At 42.8% G+C, this 24,895-nt stretch overlaps 1 protein-coding gene across 1 annotated transcript in view; it reads right to left on the bottom strand.

The window, feature by feature from the left end:
• Nucleotides 1-24,895, bottom strand: part of LOC129133639 (ubiquitin-associated protein 2-like) — a 178,071-nt gene that overhangs the window by 105,329 nt on the left and 47,847 nt on the right. The window contains exons 8-9 of the mRNA XM_077193162.1: nucleotides 8,033-8,085; nucleotides 49-116 (exon numbers count right to left, since the gene is read on the bottom strand). Coding sequence (XP_077049277.1) covers nucleotides 49-116; nucleotides 8,033-8,085 — 121 coding nt within the window. The remainder of the gene's footprint in view (nucleotides 1-48; nucleotides 117-8,032; nucleotides 8,086-24,895) is intronic.

The following is a 24,895-nucleotide window of genomic DNA, read 5'->3' as shown; positions in this document are numbered from 1 at the left end:
AAGCAGAATGTTTTTAAGGTATAGGGAAACTATGGAAGAAGATCTTACCTTTGCCTAGGAGTCACATGATTCTCAGCTGGAACAGAGGAAGCAGTGAAGACTTTTGTTTCAGAAAGCTGAAAAAAGTGTGTAGGGGGGAGAGTTATTTTAATCATACACATGCTCACACCAGTACTGTGACATCTTCAGAAATTCCATCTTGGTCACACACTTTTAAGATAAAAGTAGTCAAACTATCATTACAAGCAGTTATGCTGCAGCTCTGCTTAAAAAACCAAAAACATGTAGTTGAACTTCAGCAAAGTCTTCTCCACAGAATCAAGTACCAATTTAATGAAAGTGTTAGGAAATTTGATCTACTGAACACTGAATGGTATACTAATGTATATAAACATACATCAGTTTGGGAAATAGTTTAACTGAAAACTATACCAGTAGAAAGTAATTAATGTGACAGCTGGTATATCATCAGTGTGCAGACATCATTTAGGACTCCATAGAGCAGCTCTGATAAATCTCGTTGCAGAAGTCTAACACATCGAACTGTTTCCACTCATTTCATGTATCTCTGTTTTACATTTCAGCTCACATCATCAGTGGAAGCAGGTTTGCACTCAGGTATGTACAGTGAACTAGCATTCATGGTTCCTTCTTGGCACTTCTAGGAGTGGCAAAACCATCTTAAACAGATTGCTCTGCAAGCATGAGTTTGAAAACAATAAAGGGAGAACTGTGTAATTGTTTATACTAGTATAACAAGTCAAACCATCCACAGCAAAAAACTACTGCTTCCACCATGCTGTTACAATAGATACTTGCACAGGTAACTGGGGAGGGGGAGCTGGTTGGTTGGCATTTGGGGGGAAAGGGGGTGATTTTGGTTTGTAGGGAGGTTGACTGTTTCTTGTTTGGGATTTTTTAATAGCTTTTCTTTTTAGAAAAATAGTAGTTAAACAACAACCTCCTATAGCTAATTCATTTCTATTGACAGGAATACTTACAAACCAGAATAAGTGTTAAGCCAGTACAGGTTTGGTTTAACAAGGCAGAGATATGACTGTATAATGGTTATATTTTAAATTAAATTTGCACAAAATCACCCTTAACTACTTTGGTGTAGCTGTGTATTTAGATTAAAGAATAACTGACCTATTCAAACATGCACAAAGAATCCCTTTAGAATGTGACATTTGAATGTAGCTCTCCCAGGAAATTATGCATTTTTAATTGCTAGCAGCTCAGTTTAAAGGACATCACAAATATGAGGCAATATCATCTGCCATCCCACAGGCAGCTCTACTGAAAGCACATATGTTCCTGTACATGGTCATCTGGGATTCTTCTATGAAACATTTGATTTAAGTAGGATGCAGAAGGTCTGACTGGGAGCAAATCACTTACTACTCCGAAGCAAAGTTCAAATGTTTCATGTGCTCTCCCCTAGCACTACACTGGGTCATGAAAAAATAAGTACCACCACAATTCCTCCCTTGATTTCCTTCCCTTCCTGCTAATACAACATATTTTAATATCATCTTTCTGCAATACAACTCTGTCCTGAGCATAATGCTGCCAGCCTGCAACTCTATGTACTGACCAAAACAAAGAAGATTCAGCTCAAGCATATTTCCAATTTAAAAGGCTGTTTCTCTATCGCTCAGCTCTTTCCCCACCATACATGTTATTTTATAACAATGTGTACGGTACTTTCTGTGGTGTTATGAGACTCCTGCATTATATGGCACAAGGAGGTCAGCTAATGGCACAAGCAGCAGCTTATGGTTTGCAATCTCTTAGTTAAATAGCAAATTCTTTGTAATGTCAAAAATTTCTTATGCTCACAATACCCAGGATAAGATGAACCATGGCTAAAACACTGATGAATCCTGAAAATGAAGCAAATTGAGGAGCCTGAGGATGTTTGTGATAATGCAAAAGCATGCTTGACAAAAGAGAGGAAATGTTCTCTTTAAGTGAGCCAGCATGCAAAATAGACATCTCCAGCCACTAGCTTGGCTACATTGAAGTTTACACTACACCCTGCAGCAAACTCACTGCCACAAGCTCCAAACAAGTAATCCAAAAGTCTGCTGGGATTACAGCATTTGTCCAAACACATACTTTGTGCAGCAGCAGCTGAAAAGCTTTATTACACAGATGTATTTAGTATTTCTTAGAAGAAATATCAGCTCCTAACAAAGTTATTTATGCTCACTGTACACTACACTCACAAATCTTTCACTGAGGCTCTGGCATTTTCCCAGGACTGAATGAACAGTTGTGAACCATTCACAAGCAGCAGCCCCACAAAAGTATTTCCTCCATCTGCAGTGAAATGTCTGTGCTTTTAATCTCCTGTTTCTATGATAAAAATCATTCTCCAATCACCAGACATAGAATATATTTAACAAGTAAGCTACCAGGTCCTATGGACAGTTGATAAGTGAGGACCACAAGAAAATCTACTCTGGCATATTCATAAAAACTCAACAGCAACAAATCAGAAATAACAAAACCTTATTAGTGTTTTGACATGATGTACTGAAGTTAAAGAAATAAAACAAGTTCTTGTGCTACTTCCTGGTAAAGGAAACACTCCCACTATTTTTCTTAAGTGTTGCCATTGTTTCAAATAAAAATGAAAACTAACAATATTATATACAAAATGTTTGCCTTTAACCACTTTTCAGCAATTAGTATGTATTCTATTTCTTCCCTTCTGATAGTTTCTGTAGTTAAACTTAATTTTATTCAGCCAGAAAAATATAAACACAATTTTAAGAGGAAAATCCAGAGCCATCTATAGTACCTCAATATTTGTCTAGTCCTTCATTGTCCATACAACCTCCAATTTTCACTGCAAGGCGTTTCCTCTATTTAATAGCATATGGACAACATACTACACTTGAGGTAGCAGCTCTCTGGCCACAGAGAGCAATACACAACTTTCCCAGGCATTGGCCTGGGGAAGGCTGTGAGAAGATCAAAGAAAAGAATGATAAACAATTCTTATCTTAACTTGCTGCACCTGTTGTTGTGAACATGTGGAATGTGTTATGGAGATTTGTTTACCAAAGGGTGGTTTCTTAATTGGCCAATGGTGATGGTGTTTAGATTGAAGGACCAATTGGGTCCACCTGTATTGTGACTGTCTGTAAGGGCGATGGGTTTCTTAATTAGTATAGTATAATAAAGGGATAGATCAGCCTTCTGAGAATCATGGAGTCAATGCTAATTGTTACCCAGCTAGGGGCCTGCGATAACATGTACTTGCTCAATACTCATTACTAAAGATAATAACTAGTTCTGTCTAGTAATTAGATCACAGAAATCAAATTGTTCTCAGGTCAAACAACATGAAATTTCACTCACCTACAACTAACTTGTACTTGACTAGGGAACACCACATTTAAGCAAAAATATTCTTCAAAAAATGCCTGGTCTTTACCTGCAGACAGCAAATGCATCAGCTTCCTTAGTTGTTTCAATCATTAGTCATGCTGCTAGAATTGTTTATAATACATTTAAATTCATGGATCTATTTTCCAGCCACAGGTTCACATTATGCCATTTTCTGCTGGACTGAAACGAGAACCCATTATATGCTAATAAAGTAACCTTTTCAGATTCAGTAAACTAAAAATCTCACTCTCAAACACCAATACTATCAGTAAATATTTTCAGCTATTTTCCACGTTTTGTTTTGTAAAAGCAATGAATAATTGGATGCAGTATTTCGGAATCAAGTTCGGGAGAGTTCACATACTGAAATATAAATCAAGAATAATTAAGAGACAGGGAGGAGTGCCTAAAGACAAAAAGACTACAATAGGGTATTTTTGCCACAGCAACACCTCTTTAGGAGATCATGTTGAGCTGTTCCTTTTTCATCATCTGCTACAATGCTGAAAATTTTTCAGTTGCTGCTTTCCAGACACCAGCCCTTTGTTCTGGAGGTGTACCTTTATTCCTATAAAACAAATGGCCACTTGGCTATATTAAAGTATTTTTTCATTTGAGAACAGGTCAAGTCTAGCAGTGCTTCAGATTTCTGTATGACTGGCTTACTTTTAATGGCTATTCCAATTTTTTTTTTTATTTCTCACAAATTTTATTCAGCAGTGATCTTATTACTTCCAAATCATTGATAAAGACACTTGATGGCATCTGGCCTGGGACTGGATTACTTTATAGCCCTCCTAGAAATGCCCTCCTGCAAAAGATTTATTGGCTAAAATTTTCATGGCAGATTTCAATCCACCTAATGTGTTTCATGATAGCATGTAATTATATTTAGAACAAAAAATGTAGATCAAATCTCTTACAAGGACATACTCTATATTTGCAGTTAATTTGAAATTTACTTAAAGACCAATATCAGGTTTATTTGAAGTGGACCTATTTTCATACAACTACACTGAATGACACAAGGTGCATTCTTATGCTTCCTTTTTTTTTTTTTTTATCAAATGAATCCATTTTACTTTATTTTTCCCCCAGGGATGTTTTGGGCTAATTTGCCTGCAGCTCACTATTTCATTCACTCTTTCTGAACATCAGCACATGAATAACTTTCTCCTAATTTACAGGGATTTTTCCAGAACACTAAAATGAATAAAAATTAACAACAGGCTAGAAATTTCATTTGCTGTTTCTTTAAGATTCATGCACAAATTACTTGAGTTTGATAGTGTCCTGGGGTGACTTTATGATGCTTGTATCCCAAATTGTCTGTTCTGTTTATGCTGGATATTAGGTTCTGCACCTTTAAGACTAGTTCCGAGAGGAAAGGGGTAGAGAAGAAGCGTGGAGATTGTTTGCAGAAACTGGACTTGCTCCCCTGCATTTTTTCTCCTTCTCACAGACTGTGTTGTCTGCAGCACGGAGAGGGAGAGAGCTCTCCTTTGCTTTTAGTTAGTTTTTTTGCTAGCTGAGGCAGAGAAGTTCCCCAGACTGTGGTTTTCCTTTTTCTTGGAACTTTTCAAACCTGCTCTGGACTGAAAACCCAGAAGAACATCAGGAGCTCACACCTGTGGCCCATCAAGGCCCAGGATGCTGCATTCCAGCACCAGAGGGACTGATAGACTGGGCGAACTGAGCTACACCTCACAAAAAGGATTTTCTGAATTTTTCATCTCTTCAGAAAAGCGAGAGGTTTTATTGTTTGATATTATTTTTTTAAGCTTGTGATTACTTTGTTTGTTAAATATACAGGCTTTTTTCCACTTTTCTCCAAGGAAATCTTTTCCCAAACCAGTTGTGGGAGGGGCCACTTGAATCTGCTTTCTAGAGGGACCCCTTAGGAGGTTTTCTCCCAAATTTGCCCTAAACCAGGAGAGATAGTTAATTACCTAACCAGCATTGCTCAACACCCCTCCTGTATTACAAATGCTGCATTGTACCAGCAAACAGGGGTAAAACCAAGGCCATAAATTTTCAGTATCCTTAGCCCTTCATTTACTTCTAGCATATACTGCAGAAATAGAGGAAAGGTTTAAAGAAGCTGCCAGCTTTTGCTGACAGTAATCAATACATAAAACCTATGAATTTTAGAACTTCTTTTAATTTTCTTGAAAGACATGTCCCTCTCATTAGGTAAGGATGGAGCTTTCATATCTGTTATATGAAACATTCACACATTTCTGGGAATAACACTGACACGCCACCCTAGAGGAGGAGGCAAAAGGGATGACTTCCAAGACAATATCTTCTGAAAATAAACTTGAAATAATGGATGTTCATATAAAGGATAAAAGACTTCTTAAAAGCTGTTTTCCTTTCCATGTTTCTTGCTATCTAGTTTGTTTTCTGAACTACTTAAGCTTTAATATAATAGCTGAAAACTTAAAATCATAAATGTGAATTTCATGCATGATGATCACAACTGCCAAATATATTGCAGACATGAAGACATCTCCTGCCTGTTAAAGAATGAGAACCCAAATTCTTATAAGTACTTTACACAACACATCATGATGAAACAACAGGAATGAAGCAATTAAGTGCCAACTTCAGCATATTACTAGCTCCTTTTTTAAGATTATGAACATGAAATGGACTAAGTGGAATAATTATGCAGATTTAAAACAAAAAGCATCAAATGAGGAGTCTAAAGTTGATAGTAAACTTCAGCACTTAATTATATAAAAGTCTTGTGATAATATGGTGTTATAGTTTTGTCATGGGAGGAATTTAAAAAAATGATGTAAAAGCTTTTTGTGTAACTAACAGTCTATTGAACCAATGAAGAGCTGAACACGCCTCTGTGAAAGACACATGTTAAAGATGAAAAAACCCAGGAACTTCCTCTTTCTTTCCCGGCGGGCAAGAAGGTAAAACGCCCCGGGCCCACCGGGTCCCATCATGGCTGGGCCTGGGAAGCCCGCTGGGCCCCATCCCGGGCTGGGCCAGGCAGGCTCTACCGCGAGGGGCTGGGCCCCTCTCCAGGGGCTCCGGAGGACTCCAAGCCCCGTTCTGACTGGGCTGGGCCCCAGCAGCTGCCAGGCAGGAAGGGGGAGGAGGCTGCGAAACCCTGGCCGGAGCAGGGCTGGCCGCAGCTGTTAGATCCATCACATCCCCTCCCCCCAGTGCGGCTGAGACCAGAGGCAGCCCTACAGCCACGCAGAGTGGCCCTGCGACTAGAATTAAATGCAAAGAAAACCAAAAACCAACCATAAAGCCAATCCTGACATAGCCCCAGCCGCAGCTCCCACCACAAGTTACCGGCAGGTCAAGTGATCATTTGAAGGGCCCAGGTGACATGCTAACTCTTTCAATACTTCAATCCTCCCTCGAGTGAGAGAAAGGAACAAAATGCAAGCATGTAAAAGAACAACATGAAAACATCACAGTCAGTGAAGAAGTCCCAGATGGGAGGGATGAGGAGATGCCTTAATTTTAAAACTGAAATCCTCTTATAAGCTATGGAAAAAAGACTCTTTTCCCTATAACACATGAAACTATGGGGAGATGAAGGGTTCAAATTGATATCGAGCAAAAACCTCCATACTAAAATAAGCAGATATTAAAGTAACTATGATCCCATGAGAAGTTTGAACAGAAAAAGAGAGTAGTCCTGTACCCCCAGGAGATCTCTGTTCCCAGGAATGAAGATGATTTTAGAAATAAATAATGAGAACTTTTACCTTTAACCACCTCATCTTTAAACCAATACCCCATAAGTCAACATAGCCCATAAACAAGCTATGGGAAGGCTTGTGGAAAATGAGAAGGGGTTCATGATAGCAGATTTCCCCCAGGCAGCTACTCTTCGTGACCAAACTGTTTTTCCTCTTCTGGAGAAGTCTCCATAACATTAACAAGAGGAACTTCTCTCCCGAAGTGAACTGAAGAAAAACTATTTTAAAAGTAAACTAACTAGAAATTTTAAGTCTTGTTTCTTTATATTATCAATGGAAAAGAAAAGGTTATAGGGGGAGGAGAAGTGTTAGGAAAAGTTTGTCTTCTTACAACTTTTTTTCCTTTTAATTACTGTTAATAAAATTTTCTTTATACTCTTTTAAAGTTTTAAGCCTGCTTTGCTTTTCTCCTAATCCTATCTCACAACAAGAAGTGAGTACATTAGTAATTGACCAACACCAAAACAGACCACACTCTTTAGTACATTAGCCCAGGAAATTTTTAATTAAAGAAATCTTAAATTAAGAAACCAAAACCACTACATATGGCTTTAAATCCTTAAATAATAGGGGGAAGTATGTGGTTAACACCCACCAGCATTGAGCAGTGCAGAATTATAATTCAGAAATAAATAATTTGGGATAAAACGTAACATTTTATTATCTATGTATTGTCCACCAAGAAAAAAAAAATTAATATTTCTTGATTCAATTTTATTCTAAAAAAAAGCTTATATAAATATATTTTAAACAGGATTTGCAGCAAAAAACACAATAAGAAATATCACTGCACGCATACAAAGTATTACTTCAAACATTTAGTTTTTGAAGACAACACAAAAACTCTGAAAAGGTTAAATAATCAATCGGTCTACCAAACAAGGCACACTTACATCTTCATTCCAATCTTCTGCAGTCCATTCTTCTACAGAGTTTTTCCATGCTCCTATTGGAATTAGAGGAAGGAAAAAAAACAGTTACAAGTTAAAAACACAATGTCATATTTCAACTATTTTGCTTTATAAGCAATCCTGTTTTCATTATTCGTGGAACATGAAGCAAGGAGATAGTGGTTGGAAACATGGGAAGCTCTAGAAAACTGTTTTGCAGATTTACAGTTTTGGGAAGTGGGTTTGTTTATTTTCTCATTTAATTTCTGATTTCAGGTATTTCTTAGCCACTATGCTACCAGACATAATTTGCATGAACGCATGTCTCTACCCAGTGATTAATTGCAAACATTGGAAGAACTTCCTCCTATGACAGTGAGAGGTCACTCAACCCTCCCATGAGATCTCCCAGTTTCATGCACAAATTCATACAGAGCTTAAACAAAACATGACCACACCACCTCCTCTACCATTCATAATCCTACTGGCAACATACTCAAATTCAAGACATAAACTACAGCTCTGGAGGCTCCTTTCCAATGTCTTAACTCTCTCCTAGGAGCAAAATACGCCCAATACTTTCCCCAAAGAGAGCAACTTTCTTTTAAAACACATAATTGATATAATGGCATCAGAAGAGTCAATAGCTTCCACTGTAGCTGCAAAACACTTTGTCCCGTAATTTGTCACAGAATTTTTTGGCAAACACTGGAGGACAGCGCACAGCCCACAGCATCCAGCAACAGGAAAACTACAGGAAACAATCCTACAGATGCAAAAACCTGATCCATCATGGTAGTTGTTTCATTGTAGAAGGCAATCAGGCTGATCAAGCATGACTTCCCTTTAGTGAATCCATGCTGACTGCTCCTGATCACCTTGTCCTCCCGTCTCGGTTTGGAAAGACAGGTGCCTGCTAAGGAAGGCAGGAGCGTCCACTGAAATGGAAAATGTAAACCCCCTCCCCCCCCCTCCAAATTGCTATAAATTTTAAATTAAGGGGCTCTCAGGCAAAGAATACCGGAGCAGGAAATAACAGTTCTTTACTAGGGAAGAAAATAAAAGTATAAAATAAGCAATGCAGTAAACTAAAACAACACTGACAGAGTCAGAACAAAACCTGACAACCCATTGTTCAGGGTGTTGGTAGCAGTACAATTGGAAATGTGGCTGCAGTCCTCCTAGAGTGTCAGGTGTCGTTCTGCTGGAGCAGGGATCCTGTAGAAAAGGGTGTAGTCTTCCTCTGAAGATCCAGTGGAAAAAGAGGCAGCTGTTGCTCTGAGGAAATCCAGTGGAGAAGCCGTGCTGGTGTTCCAGAATCTCAATATTATATCTGGGTAGAATGCTTGGCTCTTCCCTCTGGGTGGAGCATCTCACATTGGGATGCTATAGTTCTTATCAGTCATGCAGTGACATTCAATAGCCTACTATCAACAGATGTCTCCCTGGAGGGAGGAGTTGTTGTTGAAGAGATAAGGAAAACTGCCCACTTAACGAAAGACAACTGCCATACAGAGGGCAAATAGAATACAATTTGCCTGAAAATCCAGAAAATTATCCACCCCTTCTTCTATTTCCATCTGCATCACAATGAAACCTTACACACAGTTCTCACTTAAAAATAGGTTTCCCTGTGGTACACAATGGGTTTCTCCATCTTTCTGCATTACCCACCAAGTGTAACCAGGTCCTTGAGCAAAAACAATCCCACAAATGGGTTTGTCTTTGCCTGAGGTGGGATTAATCCAAACAGTCTTTCCTAAAATACCTTTCATGTGTACAACAGGGGCTTCAACTCCATTCTCTGTGTGTGAGGGTTCAGACTGGGCAGGACCAGCTTGATTGATAGACCCTCAGGTGTTGACCATCCAGGTGGCTTTTACTAAGTTCATTTCCCAATTGCTAAAGGTTCCCCCACCAAGTGCCTTCAGGGTAGTCTTAAGTAGTCCATTGCACCGTTCAACTGTCCCGGCCACTGGTGCATGATAAGGGATATGATATATGCATTCAATACCATGTTCTTTGGCCCAGGTGTTGATAAGGCTGTTCTTGAAATGGGTCCCGTTGTCTGAATCAATTCTCTCAGGGGTGCCATGTCTCCACAGGATTTGCTTTTCAAGGCCCAGGATGGTGTTCCGGGCAGTAGCATGAGGCACAGGGTAGGCCTCCAACCATCCAGTGGTGGCTTCCACCATGGTCAGCACATAAAGCTTGCCTTGGCGTGTCTGGGGCAGTGGGATGTAGTCAATCTGCCAGGCCTCCCCATACTTGTACTTGGACCACTGCCCACCATACCATAGGGGCTTCACTTGCTTGGCCTGTTTGATGGCAGCACACGTCTCACAGTCATGGATAACCTGAGAAATACTGTCCATGGTTAGATCCACTACTCAGTCTCGTGCCCACTTATAGGTGGCATCTCTACCCTGATGACCTGAGGCATCATGAGCCCATCGAGCTAGGAATAACTCTCCCTTGTGTTGCAAATCTAAATCTATCTGTGATACCTCTATCTTTGCAGCCTGGTCTACCTGCTGATTGTTTCGGTGCTCCTCATTAGCCTGACTCTTGGGGACATGGGCATCTACATGACGGACTTTCACAGATAGCTTTTCTACCCAAGTGGCAATGTCTTTTTAGTCATCAGCAGTCCAGATTGGCTTTCCTCTACTCTGCCAGCTGGCCTTTTTCCACCTTTCCATCCAGCCCCACAGAGCATTGGCTACCATCCACAAATTAGTATAAAGGTATAGCTTTGGCCACTTCTCTCTTTCAGCAATGTCCAGGGCCAGCTGAACAGCTTTCAGTTCAGCAAGTTGACTTGATCCACCTTCTCCTTCACTAGCTTGTGCAACCTGTTTTGTGGTGCTCCATACGGCTGCTTTCCACTTCCGGTTCATCCCTACAATGTGACAGGAATCATCAGTGAAAAGACTGTAGCGTGTTTCCTCTGCTGGTAGATGGTTGTATAGTGGAGCTTCTTCAGCATGTGTCGCTTGCTCTTGTTCCTCTTCATCAGTGAGACCAAAGTTTTCACCTTCTGGACAGTTTGTAATTATCTCCAAAATCCCAGGGCAATTCTGGTTTCCAATCCGGGCATGCTGTGTGATAAGGACAATCCACTTGCTCCATGTAGCATCAGTGGCGAGGTGGGTAGTGGGAACCTTTCCTTTAAACATCCACCCCAGAACAGGGAGTTGGGGTGCCAGGAGTTGTGTATTTGTGACAATGACCTTCGAGGCAGCTTGAGCTCCTTCGTAGGCAGCCAAGATTTCCTTCTCTGTGAGAGCGTAGTTGGCTTCGGACCCTAGTGGTCGGCCTCGAGTCTCCCCAGGCACCTTCTGCCAAAGGCTCCAGGACAAGCCATTGTTCCCGGCTGCAGAGTAGAGCACATTCTTCACCTCTGGGCCTGTCCTGACTGGGTCAAGGGCTACCGCATGAGCGATCTCCTGCTTGATCTGGGCAAAAGCTTGTTGCTGCTCAGGGCCCCAGTGGAACTTGCTCTTCTTGCAGGTGACCAGGTAAAGAGGGCTGATGATCTGACTGTACTCAGGAATATGCATTCTCCAAAAACCAATGGCGCCTAGGAAAGCTTGTTTTTCCTTCTTGCTGGTTGGTGGAGACATCGTGGACACATTCAATAACCTATTATCAGCAGATGTCTCCCTGGAGGGAAGAGTCGTTGTGGAAGAGATAAGGAAAACTGCCCACTTAACAGAAGACAACTGCCATACAACTGCCATACAGATGGCAAATAGAATACAATTTGCTTGACAATCCAGGACACCTCCATATGGGTAGAGATGGCCTCTAGAATGAGGGCTCCATCACCTTTCTAAGGATAGAGGTGAGGATGACTGGCCAGTAGCTTCCTGGGTCCTCCTTACTCTTTTTGAAGATCGGGGTGACATTTGCTTTCTTCCAGTCCTCAGGCACCTCTCCTGATCTCCACAACCTTTCAAAGATGATTGTGAGTGGCTTTGCTATGGTGTCTGCCAGCTCTCTCAGCACTCTTGGATGCATCCCGTCAGGGCCCGTGGACTTGTGGATGTCAAGTTTGCCTAGGTGTTTTCTGACCCAATCCTCCTTGACCAAATGTGTAGCAGGCACAGGGACTGCAAGGCCTCCATGGCAGTCAGTAGCCTAAGATAGGAAATGCCTAGACATGATGACTGGACCAAAGAAACCCCTCTTCTGCCCTCAGACCCTTGCTTATCTCTCTGTAGGACTATAGGTCATATTTGCCTCAACCCTTACCATTGGACAATTTCCAAAACTCCTAAACCCTTTATAAAGACCCTCCTCTGCCCAGCTCGGCAGAAGAGCTGTCATTGAGACCCTTTGCAGAAGATACCAATAAAGACATCTCTGTGGAACCTCATACAGCGCTTCTCCTCTCTCTCCCTGCATCTGCCAAAGGCACGTAGCAAGTAATGCGCTGAGAATTACTAAAGAGCTGATCTCACTTAAGACCTAATCTTGCTAAGATTGCCTGCAGCCCTGGAGCCTGCCTGAGGGGCCCAGACAGGTTGTGCTTAACTGGACTTCTCAGTCTTGGACACCCACGGCAGCCATTTTTGGGAAGACCCCAAAAACCCTGGAGCTGCCTTATATTGGCGCACCGAACAGCACAAGAACTCTGGAGCAGCATTTCTTCTTGAAATTGTTATTGCCTTCACTTGCCAAGACCTCCTGAAGATAAATTCTCTGTTATAGAAGAAGTTATCTGAAGAAGCGTACGACGACCCTCACTTAGACATCCGGGACGAGATCCCGAGGAGCCAGACAAGGCAGATCACCAACCAACGGAGTTTTGACCCACATTTGGTTGAAGAAGTGTAAGTTTTAAAACAGCCTTTATTGCGTGCATTTACCTTGGGTCCTCTTTGGGTTTTTTTTAATTTTTTTTCTCTTTTTTCTGCTGGTGGGGAATCAGGAAGTATGGGATCAAAACCCAGTAAATTAAAACAATCCCAGAACGAGAGATTTATGTTTACAAATCCTAGAACTCCTATCTACTAACAGCTTTTCTTTCTCTAAAGGCAATCTCTCAAAAACGAACTTGAAAAAATTTATAAAATGGATTATTTCCCAGTTTCCAGATACTAACACACACACTATCACTCTAGATTCCTTTTGGGACACAGTAGGAACAAGAATATATACCCTCCAAACTAATTAATATTTTTCTGTAACTCAGTTTCTACCTTTCTTTCATTCTATAACCAAAGCTGTAGAAAAAACGAATAAATAAAGCTCAATTTCTATGCAATCTTCCCCTGGGGAGGGCATCCAGACCTTATCGCTTCCACCAGAGACTCTCCCTTCAAATTCTAATCACACTGATAACAATCTTCCCCTCTCAGCCCTTGAATCCAGTCCTCCGCTTTCTCTGGGTCCTAATGCCGCCTCTGGGGCTGTTTTACTCTTGACCCCTCTTCTCAGGACGGGAAAACGGAATTCGCGCTGCTCCCACCCACCCCCTCCGTGCCTGCGGGTCCGTCTGTCCCTTGGCTTCCCCCCGGAGGCAGCAAGCACAAATTCTGCTCCATCAGTTGCACAACCCACAGCATGCTGCTTGCACCCTCCCGCTGCATTAGCTCCGAATGTAACTGTGTTGGCTTCTATCACATTGGCCTCCCCCACCCCTACCACAACCCCCCCACCCCTGCCGCTGCCCCCCTCACCCCTGTCACGACCCCCCCCACCCCTGCTGCCACCCCCCCTCCCCCACCCAAGCATGTCTCCCTACCCCCGCTACCATCCCTGCCGCAGCAGGTCTCCCTGCCTGCCTGCCCACCACAGCCACAGCAAACCACGCTGTACGCCCCATTGTACCCGCAGCACCCCCTGCCAATCCCACCACCTCCTCTCCCCTGCTTCTCCGGTGCCCCCATCCCCAGGCTTTGCAACCACCTACCCACCCTCAGGGTCCCCCGAACGGAACCTCCGAGATCCCCCACGGTAGCACCCCACTTCCCCACATGCCTCAGTCCTGTGCAGGCAGCGCCACTCGTGGCACTGCCATTTCAGCTCCACTTCTGCCTCCCGCTAGCCAAGCTCTGCCATGTGCCTCCTCACATTCTCTCCAATCCCATACAACCCTGAAAAATCTTGCTCCAACATGCCATAAAAAGCATACGGCACTGCCTGCTCACTGTCACTCCTCCTCTGAGGACAGCAGTGACAGCAAGTCTGATTGTGATACAGAGGACATTGATCCATGGGCTCTAATCAAAATGGAAGCAACTCAAGCAGGGGATTGGGAGCTGGCTCAGAGAATTTCTGCCTTCTCAGTAACTTTATAAGGGAAAAAGAGGTGGGATCACTACTAGAACAACGTGGGAACCTAACACAAATAAAGAACTTATACAACTGCGAAATATAGCCAAAGAACACGGTAGAAGTTCACATATTATAAGAAATTTCCTAGAAGCTATCTTCACAGCACATGTTTTAGTACCCCACGATATTAAGAATATTGCCCACTGCCTTCTTTCCCTGGCAGAATATATGTTATGGGAAAGGCATTGGAAAAGACAGTTAAAAACATTATCAGATACATATGCTAAAGATGCTGATAAGCCAGATTTTACAGTCGAACAGCTGTCTGGGGAAGGGGATTTACAGAAACCCTCTGACCAAGCTAACACCTTACCTAAGGTAGCACTACAAGACATGGCTATTGCAGCAAAAACCTCCTTACTTCTTACCCCAGTTAACTCTATTCCTACCCAACACTTCTCTAATATTAAACAAGGAGTAGATGAAAGCTTTATCAAGTTTATGGACAGAATTAAGGATGCTCTGGAAAAACAGAGAGCTCAGAGGCAAGAAAAGAACTGTTGTGCAAGCTTGCCATGAGTAACTCGAACGAACAATGCAAAACAATTCTGAGGGCTCGACCCTTGGATTCAGAACCTACCATAGAGCAAATGATGGAAATCTGTACACGTAATTTGTCTACTGAAAATACAGTGGCCCAAGCAGTTGCTAAGGGTATTGCAGAAGGAGTTTCTGGTGCATTTGCAGTAGTGGCTTCCAAAGACCAGGCCCACTGCTTTCATTGTGGAGAATTTGGACATTTTATAAAAGACTGTCCAGACAGGTCACCTAACTGAAAGCCCCGTAACACCTACCAAAAACCCCAGAATCAGCAGCGCTACCAGCAGTGTCCGGGAAACTTCCAGCGGAGCACAGTCAGGCTCCATGCAAAGACAACAAATCAAAAGCCATCCAGACCCAGTCACGCATAATCCCAGGAGATTCCAGATCACATGAAGAGGATCTAACACACGGAGCGATACCGATGGGAAGGTGGTGCCAGCTGGTAACTGCTTTGTCCACTGACTTTATTAATGAGAATGTTTATTGTGTTCCCACAGGCAAGAATGGGCCAAAAGGTGGTCCTTTTGACATCTTAATTATAGGTGATACTCTCCACGGCCCAGAGAAAATCTTTGTTGTTTCAGAAGTACAAACAGTGCACCCGGGACAAGAAATCTCTGTCCAGCTGTGCTGCACGGACTTACCATTTTTCCTTTCATGGGGAACCCTGATCTCACAAGCCTTTCTACTCCCAAAGAATCACAGGGAACAACTTCTTCTCAAACCTACAGCAATGTGGGCACAAGGTGTGGGACCAAGCAAGCCTACCATCGAGTGTGGCTTTTCCTGCAGAGGAGAGAAGATCGACCGACCAGGGATGCTGGACACCGGTGCTGATGTGACCATCATCGCTCTCTCAGAATGGCCAGCACACTGGGAACTACAGCCGGTAGCAGGCATGATTTCAGGGATTGGTGGAGCCACAGTGTCTATGCGAAGCAAGAACAACATCCTCATTGAAGGGCCTGAAAGCCAGTTGGCAACCATACGTCCATTTGTGGTAAGGGCCCCCATCACCCTTTGGGGCAGGGATGTTCTATCCCCATGTGGAGTTTCCCTACGTATTCCCAATTGGTATTGGTATTTCTAATTGGGGCCACTGTAGAGCGCGCACTGCCAGATACCCTTCGGCTCACCTGGAAATGCCAAGACCCAATCTGGATCAAACAGTGGCCCCTCTCTAAAGTCAAACTGCACACACTACAAGCCCTTGTGGAAGAACAGCTTGCCAAAGGCCACATTGTCAAGACCGCTAGCCCTTGGAACTCTCCAGTCTTCGTACTGCAAAAACCTGGAACGGACAGGTGGAGGCTCCTCCACGACCTTCACAAAATCAATAAGGTCATTGAGGACATGGGCCCCCTCCAGCCTGGCCTGCCCTCACCATCAATGCTGCCTAGAGACTGGACACTTGCTATCATAGATATTAAAGACTGTTTCTTCAGCATTCCGCTGCACCCCCAGGACGCTCCATGGTTTGCTTTTTCCGTTCCCTCTCTGAACAGAGAGGCCCCACTCAAAAGATATCATTGGTGTTTTCTTCCCCAAGGAATGAAAAACAGTCCCACTATATGTCAGTGGTATGTTGCTCACATTCTGTCTCCCGTTCGGAACCTATTTCCGGATGCAATCATCCACCACTATATGGACGATATCCTGGTCTGTGCATCAGAAAAAGCTTACTTAGACAAAACAGTTAAAAAGACCATCGAAACCGAAGAAAAGGCAAGATTCGAGATCCGTGAGGACAAAATAAAGTACTCCAACCCATGGACTTATCTTGGATTCCAGATCCGGGAAAGGACCAGCGTACCCCAGCAGCTCGCCATCCGAGACGACCCAAAAACCCTGAGAGACTTACACAGCCTGTGCGGATCCATCAACTGGGTATGTCCCCTGCTAGGAATTACAACCGAGGACCTTGCTCCCCTGTTCAACCTTCTTGTGGCAACAAAGACCTGGACTCTCCACGCACTCTCACAACGGAAGCCCGAGATGCCATCACCAAGGTCCAAGAAGCCCTGTCTTCACGCAAAGCTCATCGCTTTGAGCTCAGCCTGCCTTTCTAGTTCATCATTCTGGGAAAAGCACCTCGGTTCCATGGACTGATTTTCCAATGGGATATTCAACTTTGAGACCCTTTACTAATACTGGAATGGATCTTTACAAACAACCAACCTACAAAGACAATTACCACCTTTCAAGAAATCATGGCACATCTAATAAAAAAGGCCAGAACTCACCTCTGCTCCCTTGCAGGGTTGTGAGTTCACATGCATATACTTGCCACTGACCACTGGGGACCTGGAGGATTTGCTCCAGACCAATGAAAATCTCCAGTTTGCCCTAGATAGCTATACAGGCCAAATTTCTATCCATATCCCAAAACATAAACTTTTAAATTGTGAAGTAACCTTTTATCTGACCCCAAAATTAGTCCAAAGTAAACACCTCTCAAAGCTCTAACCATTTTTACAGATGGCTCAAGGTCATCCCACAAGTCGGTAATGACATGGAAAGACCCTAAGACCCAAAAATGGGAATCTGACATCCAAATAGTGGAGGGATCTCCACAGACTGCAGAGTTAGCAGCTGTTGTCAGAGCCTTTGAAAAATTCAAAGACAAACCCTTTAATCTGGTCACAGATTCAGCTTATGTTGCTGGTATAGCTATGAGAGCAGAACATGCTTTTCTCAATGAGGTATTCAATCCAAAGTTACACCAATTGATTTCTACATTAACACACTTAATCTCCCACAGAAAGCAACCTTACCATATAATGCATGTGAGGTCACACACGGACCTCCCAGGTATCATCACAGAAGGGAACAGGAAAGCGGATGCATTAGCCATAGCAATAGAAACTGCTAACATCCCTAACATCTTTGCCCAGGCAAAGTTGTCACACGCATTTTTTCATCAAAATGTGCCTCCCCTTATCAGAATGTTCAAGCTCTCAAAAGATCAAGCAAAAGCTATTGTCGCCACATGTCCGAACTGTCAAAACTACCAGATACCATCTATGGGGACAGGAGTCAATCCCCGAGGTCTGAACAGCTGCCAGTTGTGGCAGACAGATGTAACTCACTTCCCACCTTTTGGGAGGTCAAAATATGTACACGTATCAGTTGAGACGTTTTCTGGAGCAGTATTTGCATCAGCTCATCCAGGAGAAACTACACAGCACACCAATAAACACTTCCTCCTTGCCTTCACCACCCTGGGAGTACCAAAGGAGATCAAAACAGATAATGGACCTGCCTATACCTCTCGTAAGTTAAAAGAGTTCTTCAGTGAATGGGGAATAGAATACAAGAAAGGCATACCTGCAAATCCCACAGGACAATCCATCATGGAAAGGACACATCAAACCCTCAAAAGAGTCCTCAATCAACAGTAAGGAGAAACAAAAATCATATCTCCAGTTGAAAGACTTTGCAAGGCTCTCTACGTCATCAATTTCCTAAATTGTACAACATCAGAGCCTGACCCCCCAATACTTCGCCACTTCACAAATACCGCCCAAGCAAAGCTCACTGAGAAACCACCAGTGCTAGTGAAGGACCCAGAAACACACCAAATTTCTGGGCCTTTCCAATTGATTACTTGGGGAAGAGGGTATGAGTGTGTTCTACTACCATCAAGCCCAAGATGGTACCCAGGAAAAAACATAAAACCATACCTAGGCACTGCAAACACTACTCCCACAAACAGTGACAAGAATTCCCCTGAGTCAAACACAAAACCTCCTTAAAACCAGACCAGTACCAGACCAGTTCTGCTTGGAGATGAAGACGTTGCTGAATGTCCACATACAGAAGAAAAGACCATCCCCATCATGCGACGGCAGACGAAACAGAAAGCTGAACAACATTCTGCTGCATCAAGCCATAAGCCAGACACAGCCTGAACACAAAAGTGTTCTCTGAGTTATGTGTTATTACCCCATTTTACCCCCCAAAAAAAAGAAAAAAAAAGGCGGGGGGGAAGGATTGGAGGAAACCCTAACCCTTCCCTCCTACCATAAAGATAACAAATTTTGCCTATATTCCCTATCAGAAGCTCCATCCCTGTCCAAAGATGAAAAATATCTCTGTTGGTGCTGTCCTCACTGCTGCCTGGATGCTCCTCACCGTACTGTATGCCTTCAGCTGGATTAGCCCACAGCCTAGCCATAACGTTTGGGTAACCTTAGCAAGGACATTAAAACAGGATAACATGTGCCTATCCATGGGAAGCGTTGATAACCCACTTTCCACATGTCTAGTAGGAATTCCCTTCGTAGCAGATGACTGGCCCATCTATAACTCAGAGCTCCTCCGCACCACAGGTAAGAGACCCAACCTGGTAGATACTTGGGATGAGTGGACAAAAATGTTGCCCAATGCTCTAGAAGAACCCCAAGAACTGGACCTGTTGGGGTTCTCCAAGGCCACATACTGTGTCAAATTTTACTTTAGATGTCCGAAGAATAATTGGCCAGAAATTGACCAGAACAAAAACACATACAGAAAAGACATATGACCCATTAACAAAGCCTATAACTATCCCGATTGGTGTAATTACACCACTTGTGTGATCTCTGTGTCCTCTCTCCACCCTAAAGTATTACCCAAGGGAACTGTTCCTCATCTGTGGTAACTGAGTATGGGCTGGGATCCCCTCACGGCTCCAGGGAGGTCCCTGTAGCCTTGGAAAACTTTCCACCCTCACTCCAAATATCACCCTGTTACATAATTGGAAAAAAGAAAGTGAATTAAAACACCACAAAAGATCCTACACAGAATTTGATGAAAATTGTAATCCCAAATTATACGATTGGAACAAACCAAAAAAGATTGCTGTCTCCCTATTCCTACCATGGGTAGCTGCAGCTAAAGACCTCGGTGAAATAAATCACCTCGGGTGCTGGCTCAGTAAGCAAGCCAACGCTACATCTGCTGCCCTGAGCGATCTTTTAAAGGAAGAAGAAACCACAAGACATGCATCACTTCAAAATCGAGCAGCAATTGACTTCCTGTTGCTTGCCCACAGACACGGCTGCCAAGACTTCGAAGGGATGTGCTGCTTCAATCTCTCTTCACGCTTGGAATCCATCCATGCGAACATCCAGAAACTGAAGGAACTTGTGAAGGACTTAAAATAGAAAACAACCCAGACTAGGTCTCCCCGGAGGGAAGATTGGTCATGGAAAAGATAAGGAAAACTGCTCACTTAACAGAAGACAACTGCCATACAGATGGCAAATAGAATACAATTTGCTTGGCAATCCAGGACACAAGAGTTCGTTATTCATCCATGCAGGTCTCTTGCCACCTTTGCCTGACTTCTTGCTGATTGCGATGCATCATTCTTGAGCCTGGAAGTGGTGCTTGAATATTGACCAGCATTCTTGGACTCCTCTTCCCTGCAGAGCTCATTCCCATGGGATTCTTCCAAGAAGATCCTTGAGGAGGCCTAAGTCAGCTCTCCTGAAGTCCATGGTTGTGATCTTACGTGCTATCCTGCATCTTCCTTGCTCGATGAACTCCACAATCTCATGGTCACTGCAGCCAAGGCTGCCTCCAACCTTCACATCTCCAACAAGGCCTTCCCTGTTTGTCAGTATAAGGTCAAACAGCCCACCATTCCTAGTGGGATCCTCCAGTACCTGCGATAGGAAGTTGCCATCAATGCTTTCCAAAATCCTCCTGGACTGTTTGTGCTTCACTGTCTTGCTTCTCCAGCAGATGTCAGGGTAAAGTCCCCCACAAGAACCAGGGTCTGTGACTTTGAGGCTGCTTCAAGCTGCCTGTAGAAGGCCTCATACACTTCTTCCTCCTGCTCAGGCAGACTGCAGCACACACTCAGAACAGTATCACCCTTACTAGCCTTTTATCTTAACCTATAAGCTCTCAACTCGCTCGTCATCCACCCCAAGACAGAGCTCCATACATTCCAAATGTAGCCTCACATAGAGGGCAACTCTACCACCGCACCTTCCTGGTCTGTGTCTCCTAAACAGGGCATGGCCCTTCATGACAACATGGCAGTCATGTGAGCTATCCCAATAGCAATTAAAGCCCTGTGACTGCATACAGATCTGTAGTTCCTCCTGTGTCCCATACTGCATGTGTTGCTGTACAGGCACTTTATAGACGTATTTGAGTGTGCCAATATCCCAGTGGGGGTGCAAGGGAATGCCCTAAGTCTTGTCTTGTGGTTACATCTTTGGTTGCTTGTGTTTGCTCAAGGCATCCCCTCTTTAAGTCTCCTTTTGCTACTTGGGTGGTCACTATAGTTCTCCCCTTCCCACATTGTATCTGTGAAGCCTGGCCCTGTCCTGTCCATCTCCCTTCCAATCTAGTTTAAAGCTCTCTCAATGAGCCCTGCTAACTCCCGAGCTAAGAGCCTTTTCCCCCTTTGAGACAGGCGGACCTCATCTGTTGCCAGCAGGCTCGGTGTTGTATAAACTGACACATGATCAAAAACCCCAAAATTCTACTGGTAACACCAGTCTCAAAGCCACGTGTTCATCTGCATGATTTTCCTGTTTCTTGCCCCACTATTCCCTGCAACTGGAAGGACAGAAGAGAACACTACTTGTGCTCTAGATCCCTTGACCAGTCGTCCCAAGGTCCTGACATCCCTCTTGATGATCTGCAGACTTCTTGTTGGGAATTCGTCAGTACCCACCTGGAAAACCAGTAGCAGGTAATAGTCAATGGGCCATACCAGGCTGGAAAGTTTCTTGGTGATGTCCCTTACCCAGGCCCCAGGGGGACAGCACATCTTCCTATGGGTTGGGTCTGGTCAGCATATCAGGCCCTCCATTCCTCTCAAAAGGGAGTCACCAATGACTACTACCTTTCTTTTTTTCTTAATTGAAGAGGTCATGATGAGGGGGTAGGCTGCCTTGCCCTAGGTGACCCCTCCATCCCAGAACCACCTTCATCCCCATTCTCCTTTTCCTGGTCCTCATATTCTGGGTCCTTGCACCTATTTGCATAAGGGCACCTAGGAAGGTGGGGTAGGTCGGGAGGGGATATCCTGCCACCCCGAGCAGAACCCTGTTTCCACTCCCCTCCATCACTAATGTCCCCTCCTCCCGCCTGGTGGTGAGAGGGTAAGGGATCCACTGCTTCCCCACCACCTTTGGGAGACTGAACCTACTTAGAATAATACTTGGGACATTTTCCTGATATTCAATTTAAACATTTATCTGTTGTTCCTACTTATGGCCATGGTTCTGTGAGTTTATTATTTTTAAATACTGAACACAACTCATCACCCTTTTCTAGTTTACTTAAGCTGCTAAGTTTATTACTATTGTTTATTAACATTCTACCTTTCCAACACAATCCTTCCAGTTTCAGTTATTTCACTGCTCTTCTCTGCACTAAATCTAGTTTACTAACGCCTTCCTCCTATTGATGGGATTCCAAGTCTGATCTTGCCACAAGTGCAATTTCCTTTTAGTCCAAAATCCACCTTGGCATTATTGCAACTCCATATATCCTCTTCCCAACCTTCCTCCCAAGGCTTGCATCACAATTTAAGAATTCTCTGGTTTGCACTAAAATTATGCTATGCATTTTCAAGGATCCTTGTCATTGCAATTCAACCTAGATAGTCATCTGTGACTCTTTCCTGTTTCCCTTAGTAACAAGTCTAGTTTTAAAAAGTTATAAAGTCAATAAAAAGTATACTACATATTTTTGGTAACTCTTCAGCTATTTCTCTCCAATTCCTCACTTCCTGTCACACTATTTGATTATTTTTTTTTAATAATCAGCCATAGAAATTAGCCCAAAAATAATTTTATTTTGGTCTATCCCAAACTTATGCAATAATCCTTTCCTTCTGGATTACATTTACATTCTAGAATAACCTGTAAGTTTCCTAAAATTGCAGCAGTCCTAAAAAAACCAACTTCCTTGTAAGTTTTAGGCTACACAATTCCCTTCTTCCCCCACTATAATTTTTTTCTTTCATGTTGTTCTTCAGTTTCAAAGTTATTTAAGGCTGCTCATAACCAAGATAATAACAAATAATGTTTTTCTGTTAAATTTATGAAACTATTAAAGTAGAAGTATCATTAAATTATCAGAATATAATTTTTTATAACTTACTTTGAGAAGCGACCACCTCCAACATAATTTATTTATAAGAACTGTTGTGATTTGAGGTTCAGGATCTCCCATGGATTTCTACCTTACAAAAAAGGCTGAGACTGAACACTCAGCATGCCTGTAAGAAAATATCAATCATGCTATTCAAGTTTATTCCCTTTTGAATAAGGACTGGTGGTTTTGTTTTGTCCTACCTGTCCCTTCTCTTTACCTTTCAGTTGTACATTACTTCTATAAAAATTAGGATGTAGAAAACCCAATGCCGAATAATTCAAAATACAATCACACTTAAACATTATGAAGCAGTAAAGATTTGCCCTTTACACTCTCTCTTTTTTTTTTTTTTATTTCAGGCAACAACACTAAATTTTACCTCCACAGAACCACCTAGCTTTTCTATAGGATTATACAATGGCCCACCTAGAAACACCTTTTATTCAGGCTACTGCAATTCCTCTGGCACCTGCAACAATTCAGGACAAGAGGTGCTAGAGTGCTTTCATAGAAGGTATGTGGGCAAGTACATTTTGGAAACAAATAGTGTAATTATTTTTAGTTGAAAATGTTAATGTTGATAATTTCCCAGCACTGGCTTAGAGAGGAAATAGCTAGTAAATGCTCAAAACTTTGCAGAGTTTATATTTGCATGATGTCTTTAGAAAACATGAAAACATTTTAATATGCAAAATTGGTTTTGTTCCCCCAGGTAGTAATCCAGTAACCTCCTTTTCAATGTAACTGCAGATGTAAGATACTAATTCTCCATATAGCCAGTATGTGCTAATTTATTTTTTTTTTAAGATTAAAGAAGAAATAAGACTGAATAATAAGGAATAAAGAGAGGGATTTACATCCTGCCCTTCCTCTCTCTGTATATACTTATCTGAAATCCTTTGCAAGCCCACTGCAGACTATATGGGTTTCCATACATAAACATCACCCTCATTCACATCTTTAGTAACTCCACATTGGTAACATAATTATTATCAAGTCTGTTGTTTTGTAAATAACATAACAGCACTGTAAGTTAAGGGAAAAAATTGAAAACTAATACTTGTGATTAATAAGCAAAACCAAAACCTCAGGTTTGTACAACCTGCTTCCAGTCCCAGATCATGTCTGCCACTCCTTCCCCCTACCTCTATTTCCATCTTCCTTCCCAGCACTTTCTTCTATTTTAAAACTATTACCTCAGCTGCAGCATCCTCTAATAACCCCCAAGATGCTTTCCATCACAAGGTTTAAATTGTTTCCCACTTGGACAAAACTAAATAATTCAATTTTAAAGCCTACTCCTTTTTGAGAAGTCTTTTTTAGCTCAGGGACTTATTTCTGACATTCCTTCAGCTTGTCTAAAGAAGAAACACAAACAAAACATTCTCCCTATAGTCATATATAGAGAGATGTAGAAGCATGGAAGATAAGGGGCTAATGTGTGTGCTTCAAACACCACTAGCTGGATGTCTGTGGAACCAACCAAGGGTGTTGGTAATAACACACTGAGAGAAGGAACAGGATGTGGCTGGAAAAGGGGCCATAGGGAGGTAGGGCAACAATTTTCTGGGACAAATGTCCTTGTTCTAGGTCCTGGAGATAAGCACAACACAGTCCAGCACAAGCACAGGAATGAGATTGAGAAGAGGCCATGAACGGGGTGGGGGATGGGGGATTCAACACCACCAAAGACCCCCAGAAGCCACCTGATCCATTTCCAGAAAGGCCTAGAAGAGACTGTGCATGAGAACTGATTTGCATAGAAACAAGAAACTTATCTCCAGGATGGGGAAATCTTATCTATAAAAAGGCACCCCCACAAGGCCCAGGGTGACTGGTGATTTCTTTCTTTCTCCCCCCTCTAATTCATCT

This window comes from Agelaius phoeniceus, chromosome W (genome assembly GCF_051311805.1).
Source record: "Agelaius phoeniceus isolate bAgePho1 chromosome W, bAgePho1.hap1, whole genome shotgun sequence".
Taxonomy (NCBI): Eukaryota; Metazoa; Chordata; class Aves; order Passeriformes; family Icteridae; genus Agelaius; species Agelaius phoeniceus.
This window is presented reverse-complemented; position numbering and strand designations above follow the sequence as displayed.